Source organism: Physella acuta, unplaced genomic scaffold, assembly GCF_028476545.2.
Source record: "Physella acuta isolate Inbredline_101_S28 unplaced genomic scaffold, ASM2847654v3 ptg000307l, whole genome shotgun sequence".
NCBI lineage: Eukaryota > Metazoa > Mollusca > Gastropoda > Physidae > Physella > Physella acuta.
Window position 1 is genome coordinate 16,554 of NW_026731826.1, and position 15,285 is coordinate 31,838.

At 37.5% G+C, this 15,285-nt stretch overlaps 1 protein-coding gene and 1 pseudogene across 1 annotated transcript; one reads left to right on the forward strand and one right to left on the reverse strand.

Annotated features, from left to right (window-relative positions):
• The first annotated feature begins 1,129 nt into the window (after nucleotides 1-1,129).
• LOC131940000 (glutathione hydrolase 1 proenzyme) lies at nucleotides 1,130-10,018 on the forward strand. Its single transcript, XM_059298534.1, has 12 exons — nucleotides 1,130-1,257; nucleotides 2,065-2,241; nucleotides 2,967-3,089; nucleotides 3,511-3,608; nucleotides 4,770-4,962; nucleotides 5,399-5,562; nucleotides 5,952-6,101; nucleotides 6,421-6,557; nucleotides 7,341-7,528; nucleotides 8,083-8,323; nucleotides 8,998-9,111; nucleotides 9,718-10,018. Exons 1-12 carry the CDS (start codon nucleotides 1,241-1,243, stop codon nucleotides 9,862-9,864), a joined length of 1,749 nt encoding a protein of 582 aa, XP_059154517.1. The 5' UTR covers nucleotides 1,130-1,240; the 3' UTR covers nucleotides 9,865-10,018.
• Nucleotides 10,019-14,467: 4,449 nt separating this feature from the next.
• On the reverse strand, nucleotides 14,468-15,166 carry LOC131939988 (uncharacterized; annotated as a pseudogene).
• Nucleotides 15,167-15,285: the final 119 nt, after the last annotated feature.

The window sequence follows — 15,285 nt, forward strand, 5'->3', positions numbered from 1 at the left end:
ACAAGCTACTATGTGATTCTAAATACCATAAAAGTTCAACTTGTTCTAACAAGTAATAATATTGATTGAGACTATAGTAGAATAAAATAATTTGAATGTTTCTGTCATTTACTTTAACTAATAATCAATGAAGACTTAATTTCATAATCCTTACGATATAAAAAAAAACCCAAAAGTCTGCTCATGATCTTCTAATACGGACTTTGGCTGGTCGTCCCTAGCCAGATAATCTTCTGATTTGTACTTGGCCGGTCCACCATGGCCAGTCCGCGGATTGGCCGGCCAAAGGCTAAAATCAAGTAAATCAAGCAAAGTTTCGGACTTTGACCAGTCTATGGGAGGCGATATTGGCCAATGTGCGCATTGGCCGGCCAATGCGTGCTTTGACCAACTTCGGGCTTTGACCGTAACATATATATAGATTGAAGAGGTCGCTCTTTGAAGAGACCACGTTTGTATATACATATATATATATATATATATATATATATATATATATATATATATATATATATATATATATATATATATATATATATTTCCTCAACATATTTAGTGGCACATCCTTGTGTACAAATGGAAAACGCCGCTGTTGTTCAGGATTCAGAGTTGTGGACAGATGTATAAGACCGTCATTAATTAGGGTAATAAATATATAGCCGTTACCGTGGACTTTAGTTAATTAATTATAGCCCAGAACAAATCGATTGAGCCATTACACGCACTGTAGCATCACAGATGTTTGTTAATTAATTAACCGTAAAAAAACTGTATGTAATTACAACTTGAATTTTACGAATGAAAACAAATTTTTGGGGCTGATAAAGTTTCTGATATATACATTATATATATATAGGCTGTGTTCTAGGCTGAAAATTATTCGGGGCCCTTATTGAAAAAACTATTAAGAATTAATTATAGCTCCAAGACAACATATACATTTAGACACACATAAAGATACACAAGAGAAACATCAGATGAAACTATTAATCTGTAAAATTGTTGAGACAATTTGAATCAGTTTAGTCTATACCAGTCACCCCCCACCCCCTTACACCTCGCCCCCCGCCTACACCTGAACATATGAGAGCAACAAGGCCCTGTCACAGTGTAGGCTCCTGTATAATTGTATTTTTGTCCCGGCTATTTAAAGAGACACCTGTAGCAAACACTACACGTTAGAGCTGGAGGTCAAGGGTTAAGGGAAGTAACTGCCGTTGTTGATGTGTCCTGGTACAGCATGTATAGAAAACAAGTGTAAGTTTATTTTTTATGTTTCCCACTCAAATGTATTCGCTTAAACACCAGTCATTACATTGAGTTATTTGTTTTATTTTATTTATTTATAACATTAATTTAAACAAAGAAAGCAAATTTCAATTATTCTTCTACATTATTTTAGCCAATAACACTAAATTTTTAGTAGGGCTACACCCCCTGCATATTTATAATTTTATATTACTTAGTATCCTATACTCAGTCAGGGGTTAAATTATCAAATTGTAATGGCTTTTAATACTCTTGAGGATAGTGCCACATTCCAGACTTCCAGACCTTATATATATATATATATATATATATATATATATATATATATATATATATATATATATATATATATATATATATACTAGCCGTCCCGGCCAGGCCCTGCTCTGGCTTCTGTAATAAAACCTTTCTGTTAAAGACCATTACCTGTGTGTTTAGTAATCATTCTATACCCGGCATTGCCCACCCAAACCACAACCAACCAAAACCAAAACAACAAAACGCAAACATAACGCTAACACAATTACAAATACAAACGAAAACAAAAACCTAACAACAAACCCAAACACAAACACCAATACCAACACAAAAAAACAACGAAAAAGCAAACGAAAACAAACCAAATCCAAACGCAAAACCAAACATATATGACAAAATCCTGCAAATATCACCGATTTAATTAACCTCTCCTTAACCATAACAAATAATACAAAAACTATGAACACTATTCCAGTTCTACACTAGTTCCAGTGCGTCTAGAATTACACTGTTAATCCTGCTTGTAAAATGTTTCAGGGTGAAATATGTTATAGGAGGAGTTATGTCCCTGCTGTTGGCCGCGGTTGTCGTTCTTTTGGTGGTTTTCTTCACACAGTCGCCTGACGCATCAGCCAGCCAACCAGTCAAGGGTAATCACTTCTACCGACAGGCAGCAATAGCGGCGGATTCGGCTCAATGCTCAACCATTGGGAAGTAAACAAACAACTTGTTTGGGTTTTATAATGTAAACTTTGTCAAGGGTGGGGAGTTAGGCCTATTGGGTTTATTATAGCAGGGTTTATTATTATTGTACTTGACTTAATAACAGAGCATTTATGATAAGATTAGCGTGCATGGCTTAGAGAAAGAACATTAATGCACTGTGTAGAATAGTTTGGGAGTTTTTGCATCGACTCACATGTTGTGTTTACACATGTTTGTTTGGATGCATATTCAAGGGCAGGTAGATAACAGATAGGCCTACTCGACTAGCATCTCTAAGCTTTAACCTATCTCAAACCCAACTCCTTGAGGAATAGACAAGTTAAAAGGTCTGTGCGTGAGTAAACCAGTTGCACGTGCACCTGGTGAGCTACAGACAACAGCGGACAGCACCGTGTTACGTGAGGCTAGTTGCACGTCACACGTCAGTTGCCGGTCCTGCTACCAGAGTTTCTTTCAGGCATCTCTTCTGATGAAGGAGGGGGGGGGGGGTCGCTCCAGCCTTAGCAAGTATCCCTGCTACTTCTCCTCGGAAGAAAAAGAAAAAAAATTAAGTAAAGTTTCAAACCCCTTCCCCTCCTCCCCCGCCTGCTGAGAATTTTATTTTTATAGACACCCTGACCGGCAAAACCAGTATATTCATAAGCGGCGATACCAATGTCAGCAAATAAAGGGATATAATTTGATGTTTTCACTACATTCTTAAATTCTTACAGGGATATCCTGCTGAAGGGAGGTAATGCTGTAGACGCCGCTATAGCAGCTCTACTGTGTAATGGACTCGCCTGTACCCAGTCTATGGGCATTGGTGGAGGTTTCTTTATGACCATCTACAACAGGTAGACAGGACATAGCTCTTATGATCATTGATTTACATCAATTTAAAAAAAAATTTAAATAAAATCTGGCAAAAATCGATTTTATAAGCGGAAAAAAAAACAAAAAACAAAAAACCAAACTATGTATGTATGAGTGCGTGCGACTAATGGCCACTAACAATTTTGACCGGCCGTTAAAAAAAAACAACAATTATAGCAGTATTGTCGTATTTCAAAATAAATATCTGACGGGTTTTAAAGCGTCATCTAAGTTTAAACCTGAATTACCTTTAGAAATAGGTCTCTTTGTCACAAACATGAATTACCTGTAGAAATAGGTCATTCTGTCACAAACATCAATTACCTGTAGAAACAGGTCATTCTAAAATAAACGAGTTACCTGTAGAATCAGGTCATTCGATCACAGACATTTTCTCACCAGGACCACAGGGGTGCCAACAGTGATAGATGCCAGAGAAACTGCCCCGGGGAGGGCAACAGCCGACATGTATGCTGGGAGACCTGAGGCGTCACTCACAGGTAGGTGTTGGGTCACTCACAGGTAGGTGGTGGGGCACTCACAGGTCACTCACAGGTAAGTGTTGCGTCACTCACAGGTAAGTGTTGGGTCACTCACAGGTAAGTGTTGGGTCACTCACAGGTAAGTGTTGGGTCACTCACAGGTAAGTGTTGGGTCACTCACAGGTAAGTGTTGGGTCACTCACAGGTAAGTGTTGGGTCACTCACAGGTCACTCACAGGTAAGCGTTGGGTCACTCACAGGTAAATGTTGGGTCACTCACATGTAAGTGTTGGGTGACTCACAGGTAAGTGTTGGGTCACTCACAGGTAAGTGTTGGGTCACTCACAGGTAAATGTTGGGTCACTCACAGGTCACTCACAGGTAAGTGTTGGGTCACTCACAGGTAAATGTTGGGTCACTCACAGGTCACTCACAGGTAAGTGTTGGGTCACTCACAGGTAAGTGTTGGGTCACTCACAGGTAAATGTTGGGTCACTCACATGTAAGTGTTGGGTGACTCACAGGTAAGTGTTGGGTCACTCACAGGTAAGTGTTGGGTCAGTCACAGGTAAGTGTTGGGTCAGTCACAGGTAAGTGTTAGGTCACTTACAGGTAAGTGTTAGGTCACTTACAGGTAAATGCTAGGTCACTCACAGGTAAGTGTTGGGTCACTTACAGGTAAGTGTTGGGTCACTCACAGGTAAGTGTTGGGTCAGTCACAGGTAAGTGTTAGGTCACTTACAGGTAAGTGTTAGGTCACTTACAGGTAAATGTTAGGTCACTTACACGTAAGTGTTAGGTCACTCACAGGTAAATGTTAGGTCACTCACAGGTAAGTGTTGGGTCACTTACAGGTAAGTGTTGGGTCACTCACAGGTAAGTGTTGGGTCACTCACAGGTAAGTGTTGGGTCAGTCACAGGTAAGTGTTAGGTCACTTACAGGTAAGTGTTAGGTCACTTACAGGTAAATGTTAGGTCACTTACACGTAAGTGTTAGGTCACTCACAGTCAAATGTTAGGTCACTCACAGGTAACTTTGTTGGGGGTAGCGGAAGATCTGTCTATTAACTTTGTGTTTGTTTGAGGCATAGAGCAGTACACATTTATGTGTTGTATACTTTATTTAGTGGCATATCTGCCAGATGTTTTATGTCGTATCTCATATCTTTCATACAACAGGTGGGCTCAGTATAGCCGTCCCAGGTGAAATCAAAGGCTACTGGTACGCACATCAAAAGTATGGTAGGCTGCCGTGGTCAGATTTGTTTCAACCCGCAATCAAGATGGCCGCTGAGGGATTTCCTGTAACACCTTCTTTGGGCAAAATTATCACAAGTTTCAATACAATGATATTACAAGAGGCATCTTTAAGGTATGCAGTATCCGTTTCAAAATATCAAGTCAAAGCTTTGAACATATTAATTGTTATATTAGTATAAATAGTATAAGACTTGTTATTTGTTATGTTCTTCGCTTGATTTATGCATTAGTTACGTTTCCATATATTTTTTGTAGTTTTTTAAAACAGTTAAATTTGAAAAAAAAAACTAAAATGTAACCATATAGCTACGCTTTTGAGGAATTTCTCAGTGAACAAACGCCATAATGCACCAAAGTTGCAGTAGTTTTACTGTGGTGTAGGCTACATGTAATGTTGAACTTGCTGTCAAACTTAAGTATGATGATCATTAGCTCCAACGAAACGAGAATGCAATGACTATTCACTTTGTTCTGTTTGTTTTACTCTAAGGTATGTGTTCATTATGGTTCTGAAAAAAAATCTAAGGAGTTTTATTTTGTTTTTTCAGGGAAGTTTTCTTGAACAATCAAACTGGAGAGTTATTTAAAGAAGGGGAGATAATGACGAGACCAAAGCTGGCTAATACACTCCGAGTTATCTCCCGTGAAGGGATGACAGCTTTTTATAATGGATCTTTGACGGATGACATTCTACAAGATTTACAGGACATAGGTTGGTCATGTTTCAATGTTCTGTAGCAAAGTTTAATACACACACGCACACGCATATATATATATATATATATATATATATATATATATATATATATATATATATATATATATATATATATATATATACAATATTTACAGGACATGGGTTCGTTATATTGCTAAGTGTTAGGTGGGAAACACAGGAGGTGCAGGTGACGGGATACGTGAAGTCGAGTTTACCTGTTTTTTTTTGGTCAAAACCCCGTGGTTGTGACAATCAGTAGAATAGTTTTAGAAGGAAAAAACTTAACAAAACAAAACAAAAAAAGAACAACAAAAAACAAGCAACGACTTATTGTTAATTTAATTAATAATAATGTTACATATTATACCTCTTTAAATTTTCAGGGGCAATAATCAGCCGCGAGGACTTGTTCAACTACACTGTGCGCGAGACGTCACCAACGGAGGTAACTCTAAATGATGGAATTAGGGTGCTGTCCCCTGGCACACCCAGTGGAGGACCTGTGTTGGCATTTATTCTGAATATACTGAATGGTAAATTGATGGCATTTCAATTTACGGAATGGTTAATTCATGTATCTGAAGAGTGGTAAATTGATGTAACTGAATTTAGGGAATGGTATTGTAAATAATTTGAATTTTCAGAATGTAAATAAAATAAATTTGAATTTACTGTAGGCAACTTAACCGAAAAAAGAGCTCTTGCTTAATACGTTTTTTTAAACTGCAAATATTTTTTTAGCTGTATTACTAGATGCTGTAATTTTACTGTCTTTTTATTTCTTAAGTATATAACTTTTTGACCCGTGTATTTTCCACTGGGTTCTATTTTATGAACCACGTATTTCCACAGGCTACTATTTTAAACCTAAAGACGTTGACACCGAAGAGAAGCGAGCCCTAACCTATCACAGAATGGTTGAAGCGTTTAAGTTTGCTTACGCCAAACGTACGGCACTTGGGGATGGAAGTTTTGTCGATGTAGCGGAGGTAGAATACACATTTTGTTATTATATCGGAGGTAGAATACATATTTTGTTATTATATCGGAGGTAGAATACACATTTTGTTATTATATCTGAGGTAGAATATACATTTTGCTTTTATATCGGAGATACAATACATATTTTGTTTTATATCTGAGGTAGAATACGCATTTTGTTTTTATATCGGAGATAGAATACACATTTTGTTATTATATTGGAGGTAGAATACACATTTTTTTAATTATATCAGAAGTAGGATACACATATTGTTATTATATCAGAAGTAGATTACACATTTTGTTACGATTTAGGTGCAGTTCCTCTAGGCCTATATGATGAGGCGATGAGGCATATTTTATGCCAGTGAAATTAGTTAATCTAATGCTAGTTTGTAAGACAGTTGAATGAATCTATGAAATGTTTGACATACATATACATTTTCCTAAAATGATTTGACTTAAATGCATTATTGAAAGAACGATTGGCTTATTTTACAAGTAAATTCAACACTAGTTATCCATTATGTATTATTTTTATAATCTTATAATAAAAGCAGTTAAACGAAAATAGTTTAATTAATAAATAAACAGTATAAATGTAAAAAATGTAGTCTTCTTGAAGAACTGAAGACAACAGGAATGTCTTTGGGGATTGCAAAATTGATAGTCGGGCCCCGGACAAACTGGAAGGTTATAGTTGAGTAATAATGTTCGACTTGGAGAAAAGAGGAGTAAGTCAAGTAAGTCATAAATCTAAAGTTCTAGTTATCACACAACTTTGCTTCCAGCTCTTACACAACATGTCATCAAAAGACTACGCCGACAGCATCCGTAGGCAGATCTCCGACACCAAGACGTTTGACTACGTGCACTACGGGCCTACGTTCTACAGCCCCAGCACAGGGGGCACCTCACACATATCTGTTGTAGATGGTGATGGTAGTGCTGTGTCGGTTACAAGCACCATCAACGGCAGGTTGGTGGATGGTAGCGTGTATGTTTGTATGTCTGGTGGGTGTATGGTAGCATATAAGGTGGGTGTATGGTAGCGTGTATGTTTGTATGTCTGGTAGGTGTATGGCAGCGTGTATGTTTGTATGTCTGGTGGGTGTATGGTAGCATATTGGGTGGGTGTATGGTAGCGTGTATATTTGTATGTCTGGTGTATCGTGTATGTTTGTTAATCTGGTAGAAATATTATGTATGTTCGTGATGTATGTTTGTGAATTTGTTGAGTGTAACAATGTTAAAAGATGTGAAAGAGGATGGGAGAAAATAAATAACGGATTCTGTGTACGTAGTCAGGTACATATTTTGGGCACGGTGTAAGTGCAAATACCAAGCAGTATATATGGGGGTGGGTGGTTGGGGGTGTGTGTGTGGCGCCACAACATGAAATTAATTTTACCAATGTCTCCAATTGCAGTTTTGCATTTAGTTTGTTTACCAAATTCAATGCAATATACATTGTCCTATTGTAAATCAAACTATTTTGTTATTTAGTAATTATTTTTACTATTTCAACTTTAGCTTCGGGTCTAAGCGTCGCGGCATGAGAACTGGTATAATCTTTAACAACGAGATGGACGACTTCAGCTCTCCCAACATCACCAACCTGTTTGGGTTCCAGCCCTCCCCTGCTAATTTCATCGCCCCCGGCAAGCGGCCCCTGTCCTCCATGTCTCCGTCTATCTTTGTAGAGCGAGACGGTCAGGTTACCATGGTGATTGGCGCTTCCGGTGGGTCCAGGATTACAACATCCACAGCCTGGGTAAGTAATGGATATCTTATGTGAGCCTGTCGCCCCACATAGGCCGTTGACCAGAGCTTTCCAGGCGTCTCTGTCCTGGGCTAGTCTCTCTAACTGTTCCCAGGTGTATCCAATCTTCTTGGTGTCTTCTTCGAGGTCACGTCTCCAGGTCTTCCTGAGTGTGAGGTCAATACATCTCCATTTTCTCTGTAGAATCCTTTCTTCAGCTGGCATTTGGTTTGTCTGTTCCCGTAGTACCTCATATCTCACGGTTTATGGTCAGTGTATTCAAAGGATCTTTCTGAAGCATGAGGATATAAATGATTGTATTTTCTTCTAATTTATGGCCGTTATTCTCCTCTTCTCAGCTCCATAGAGTAAAACAAGTTTTACTAGTGTGTTGAAAATGGATTTGAAAATGGATTGTTAATTAAGCCTGCCAGATTCAGGCAAATAAAAGAAACAAACCAACACACAAAGGTTTAAACCTGAAAAAAATTAATTCATCAGATTAAATAAATTTTCCTTTGTCACTCTTCAAATCTTATTCAAAGTATTTTTTGAGTTGTTCGCCTTTTATCTGCTTAGATGTAAATAGAATTGTTGTAGATGTTGAATGTGAGAAAACATATCACCATTGTGATGGTATACATAATATAAACCACGACTTGTTGCCTGATTCCATTCACCGCTAGGTGGCAGCACACTCGCTTTGGCTAGGTGACAGTATTAAAGACGCTATTTTTAGACCACGTCTCCACCATCAGCTTGTGCCCGATCAACTCGAACACGAACTTGGATTTCAGCAAGTAATTTGAGAATTCTATTTTAGGAATGTTATTTCAGTGTGTTTGTATGTGTGTTTGTGTGTGTGTGTACGGTAACCTAAGAATTCATCTAAAAACATTTAATTAAAATTGTTGTTTAAATAAAGTTCTAACTAAGTTAGACATCTAAAGTAGCTTCTACTGTAGTTGTAAACATACACTTCAGTTTCCAGCAGATATTTGCTGAAAAATTCATCATAACATTTATATATCGTTAGCTACAATGAAGGATGTTGTAAATTAGATTGGCAATTCAATTTATATTGTAAATTGGGCTGGTAAATTAATCCATGTAGTAAATTGGTCAGGCACATTAGTAATTGTTGTAAAAATGGGATTAATTAGTTTAGGTTGTAAATTGGTCAGGCACATTAGTATATGTTGTAAAAATGGGATTAGTTAGTATAAGTTGTAAGTTGGATTGGTACATTCGTCTCTATTGCAAATTATACTGAAGTATTCGACTATGTAACTTGTCAGATGTAAGTTTAAGAAATACACTTGGGGCAAACTGTGCACGATTTGTCAACAGCTTTTGATAAACACTTGTGCTATTTATAGTTTCAGTATTTAAAATTTTCCCCCCAGAACGTGGTGACGTACCTGAGAGAGTTAGGCCACACCATGAAGGAGTTACTCACCCCGAAGTCGGCCGTGCAGGGCATCCGCGTCATAGACGGTGCCATCTTTGCTGAAAGTGACCACAGGAAGGGCGGGGTACCAGACGGCTACTGATGCCACCCGGCACGTGCAAGCGATGACCTGCAGACGACGTCTGATCTAGAACCTGAGAGTTTAAAACTAGTCAGTGTATTGTACTATAAAGTGGTAGGATTGTGATCTACAACTTGTGGTTATATTAAAATGTATTAACATTCTGTGTACATAATGTTGATGTGTATAATACAAATATATATTATTTTTCTATAACGTGCGTTGTTACAATTTTTTTAACGTCATATTTGCTTCAGCGATGAATATTGTATGTGATTACCTAAAGTGTTTTGGCATCGATAGTTGATGCCTAATAAAAACGGCGAAAAGACAAGTTAACACGTTCGAATTTAATGCCATTTACATATTTTTAAGTATGATCAGTCTACAGGCCAGAGATAGCAGAAGACAATAGTATTAGTAGTTTGTATTTAGTAGTGTATTAGTAGTAGTATTAGTAGTGTTTGTTTGACTAAGTTTTTGTTTCTCTTGAAGTGTAACGACAACTCATCAAGTATTTTAATTAGCGCGTGTACACTGGATCAGTTAATTGGACTCTTTGGCTCTTCTTTAAATTGTTTCACTGACGAGTTCAAATAGTTCAGCTGTTTTTCTTAACGGGAATGTTTTTGATAATTTGACTCCATGCTCGAAGGGAGATAAGAAGACGGATCCTGCTTAAATTATAGCTGCCTGAAGGAAACTTTAGTAAAGGAAGTTCAATGCGACTTGACCTCAATAGCACCATAATTGCACAAACTTTGTTTACTTGCCCAATAGACAGACTTTTTGGATTGGTTCGTGCGCTACTTGTATGGAAAAAAAAATGTAAAAAAAAATAGTTTGTCATCTCAGTGTTGTCGGGGTAAAACAGAATCTTGTGACCTCAGGTAAAAATATTATTTGAAGAAGGGGCGTGGGTGTCAGGTATCCTTAAAGGCCACAAATTTTGTTATGCTTCAGTCTACTGTAACTTTTACCTTTGTGCAAACACCGTTGTTTTTTTTTAACTGAATGAAGTCAATGTAATGAGAGAGCTACTAGCAGGTCTCATAAGCTAACATTGACAGTGTGCTGTGTGAGTGGTGTGTGGTGTTGGTAGGTGTGTGTGGTGTGTGTATGTGTATGTGTGTGTCTGGAGTAGGTTTGACGTGTCTCTTGCAACTGTAGAATGTACCAACAACGTACGTAAGTAAAATGACAGAAGTTTTTCTTTTACATTTTATAAGGGTACTTGGTTTATAACAGTTTTATAACGATTGGATAATAAGCTTCTTTAGAAGGAAACTTTAAACATAATTTTAATAATATAGAAATAGTTTTATAATTAAGTATTTTTATTTTTGTTTTAAATTAATTATTATAATTAAAAATAATTGAATTTATCAAAATTAAAACTTAATTTAAATTGTCCTGGAATTTAAACAGAAAGTAAACTAAAACCTCCCCCCCCCCCCCCACAGGTGTTGTAAAAATGTATGAAATCGGTTCTAGTAACTTTTAGCGTTTAGAGATCTACACCGAATATAGTTAGTCCGCCACACATTTTGGTTTTTAAAAATATTTAAATTTGTTGTCGTTGACAAACTATGATTGGAAGAGTTGTTTATGTCTTACACAGAACAAAATTTGTTGTCATTGGGGTAGTGTCCCTTGTTGTGGCTGCAGCAATAATTATAGCTGTTGTCTTCGTCACGCGGGAGCAGCAGGTCAGCAGACGTCAATACAGGGGAACTAACTTCTACAGACATGCTGCCGTGGCTACAGACTCGGCTCAGTGCTCCACAGTAGGAAAGTAAACAAAAGTTTTACAGTAGGAAAGTAAACAATGTTTTACAGCAGGAAAGTTAACAAAAGTTATACAGTAGGAAAGTAAACAAGTTTTATGGTAGGAAAGTAAACAAAAGTTTCACAGTCGGAAAGTAAACAAAAGTTTTACAGCAGGAAAATAAACAACATTGTACAGTAGGAAAGTAAACAAAAGTTGTACAGTAGGAAAGTAAACAAAAATTGTACAGTAGGAAAGTAAACAAAAGTTGTACAGTAGGAAAGTAAACAAAAGTTGTACAGTAGGAAAGTAAGCAAACGTTTTACAGTAGGAAAGTAAAAAAATGTTTTAGAGTAGGAAAGTAAACAAACTTTTACAGTAGGAAAGTAAACAATGTTTTACAGTAGGAAAGTAAACACAATTCTTACAGTAGTAAAATAAACAAAAGTTTTACAGTAGGAAAGTAAACAATGTTTTACAGTAGGAAAGTAAACAAAGTTTTACAGTAGGAAAGTAAACAAAAGTTTTAGAGTAGGAAAGTAAACAATGTTTTACAGTAGGAAAGTAAACAAAGTTTTACAGTAGGAAAGTAAACAATGTTTTAGAGTAGGAAAGTAAACAATGTTTTAGAGTAGGAAAGTAAACAAGCTTTTACAGTAGTAAAGTAAACAATGTTTTATAGTAGGAAAGTAAACAAAAGTTTTACAGTAGGAAAGTAAACAAAGTTTTACAGTAGGAAAGTAAACAAAGTTTTACAGTTTGAAAGTAAACAAAAGTTTTAGAGTAGGAAAGTAAACAATGTTTTACAGTAGGAAAGTAAACAATGTTTTACAGTAGGAAAGTAAACAAAAGTTTTAGAGTAGGAAAGTAAACAAACTTTTACAGTAGGAAAGTAAACAGTTTTACAGTAGGAAAGTAAACAAAAGTTTTAGAGTAGGAAAGTAAACACAAGTTTTACATTAGGAAAGTAAACACAAGTTTTACAGTAGGAAAGTAAACAAAAGCTTTACAGTAGGAAAGTAAACAAACTTTTGCAGTAGTAAAGTAAACAAAGTTTTACAGTAGGAAATTAAACAAAAATTGTACAGTAGTAAAGTAAACAATGTTTTACAGTAGGAGAGTAAACAAACTTTTGCAGTAGAATAGTGTTGCTGGGTAGCCCCACTGCTCACCCGAAGTTTTCGAGTTCGGATCTCGGTTCGGACTCGTGAATCAGAAAAGTGAATGTAGGCTACAAGAAGGAACTGAAGAAGTTATCTCTAGTTAACGTCTACTAGTAGATTTTTTTTCCGATTTTATTACAAGCTTTACGGCACATTACTCATAGGGACATAGAGGTGGACATACTAGGACATTTTGTTCTAATCCTAAGGAGGCTAAAAAATTTCTTCAATCACAGGGTTATCCTACTGAAGGGAGGTAATGCTGTAGACGCCGCTATAGCAGCCCTACTGTGTAATGGACTCGCCTGTACCCAGTCTATGGCAGGGGTCGGCAACCTGCGGCTCGCGAGCCGCATGCGGCTCTTTGGATGTCAATGTGCGGCTCTCGAGTTCCTCACACAAATATTAAGTTATTTTATTTTTAAAACACATAAAAATATTATACTGTAAAGAAAAACAACTTTAAATGGGATAAAAACACTAATCAGAGAACAATGAGAGTAGGTGAGGTAGAAAGTATATGGACAGCTTATAGCCGCTTGGGCACCAGACCCAGCCCCACAGCCGTGCTGTAGCCAGCCTTGTGACCACGGTTCCATGCTTGATAGTGCCGACTTTTTCCAATATCGTTCAATAGTGAATGTTATTTTATTCAGACTGCATTTCTCTTTCTCTCAGTATGCATTAATTAGACCTGAATGACTTTTTAGTTTTTAGCTTCCTACGGTTGAGCCGAGTACTGTACGGTTGGGAACGCGTAAAGTGGAAGGTAAGTCAGTTGTGAACTGAAGGACAGAAGTGACCTATACGGTGATCAAACCAATGTCCAAGCCAGTTAGTCGGAGTTGGCCGTGTTGAGGCTTGCCTGGCTAATAGGAGACACTTCCTGAGCCGGTGATGTCCGTAAAGAAAGGCAAAAAATTTATTAGCTTCTAAAGTGGATTGGGAAAGGCCTACAGTTATATTATTTGATTACTAATTTTATCAGAGCTAGCTAAAATACTTTAATATGTTTGGTGCGAAACAGTTGTATGTTTTTATATGAATAAATATTATTTTATATATAAAGCTATTTATTTCAAATAAAAAACAACATTTTTCACCTAAGCCTAATTAAATGCCATAATATCTAAATAAAAATGATAGTGGCTCTTTAAAAACTGGAAAAATTCGTAAATTGTAACTTTTGGCTCTTTCGTCTCAAAAGGTTGCCGACCCCTGGTCTATGGGCATCGGTGGAGGTTTCTTTATGACCATCTACAACAGGTTAAAGTTTACGTTTGGTATAACTACCATATTAGCATGTTACAATTTATGAGTTTAATCTTATCTTCAACACGGCATTTGGTGAAACAAATCCAATTATACACTAGCAACACCTTCATAAAGTACATTTATTCTAGAAATGCTAGACTAATTACAGCCTTTATGTAGAAGAGGAAACGCACTTTCAAAACTGAAATACAAAACGTTTCGATAAGTATCTGAACGTTATTTTGTACACTAAAAGATTTAAGTAACTTTGCAAACCATTTTAAATAGACATATCAAAATAACAACTCTAGATAAAAAAACACAACAGATTAATAGATCTGTCTATCATCTAATTTTAGAGTGATAGGTAAAAAAAACTGGTTAAATGAACAAGTAATCAGAATTACAGGTTTAGAAAACAAAAACCAATAATCTGACATCATGACCACGTGACCGTATGACTACATGACCACATGACCACATGACCACATGACCACGTGACCACGTGACCACGTGACCACATGACCACATGACCACATGACCACATGACCACATGACCACATGACCACATGACCACATGACCACATGACCACATGACCACATGACCACATGACCACATGACCACATGACCACATGACCACATGACCACATGACCACATGACCACATGACCACATGACCACGTGACCAAACGACCACGTGACCAAACGACCACGTGACCAAACGACCACGTGACCACATGACCACATGACCACATGACCACATGACTACACGACCACGTGACCACATGACCACATGACCACATGACTACACGACCACACGACCACACGACCACATGACCACATGACCACATGACCACATGACCACATGACCACATGACCACATGACCACATGACCACATGACCACATGACCAAGTGACCACATGACCATATGAGCACGTGACCAAACGACCACGTGACCAAACGACCACGTGACCAAACGACCACGTGACCAAAGGACCAAGTGACCAAACGACCACGTGACCACAACACTAGATGACCACATGACCAAACGACCACGTGACCACGTGACGACGTGAACAGATGACCAGATGACCAGATGACCACATGACCAAATGACCACATGACCACATGACCACATGACTACACGACCGCATGACTACACGACCACACGACCACGTGATCACATAACAGCATGACCACATTACCACATGACCACGTTACCACATGACCACGTGACCCAACCCAATGATAGAAAA

Excerpts from the sequence above, each read along its gene's own strand:
- LOC131940000 (XM_059298534.1), top strand. Across the intron at positions 3,609-4,769 it reads ACCTGAGGCGTCACTCACAG|GTGGGCTCAGTATAGCCGTC; the intron begins GTAGGTGTTGGG and ends TTCATACAACAG. Across the intron at positions 9,112-9,717 it reads ACGAACTTGGATTTCAGCAA|AACGTGGTGACGTACCTGAG; the intron begins GTAATTTGAGAA and ends TTTTCCCCCCAG.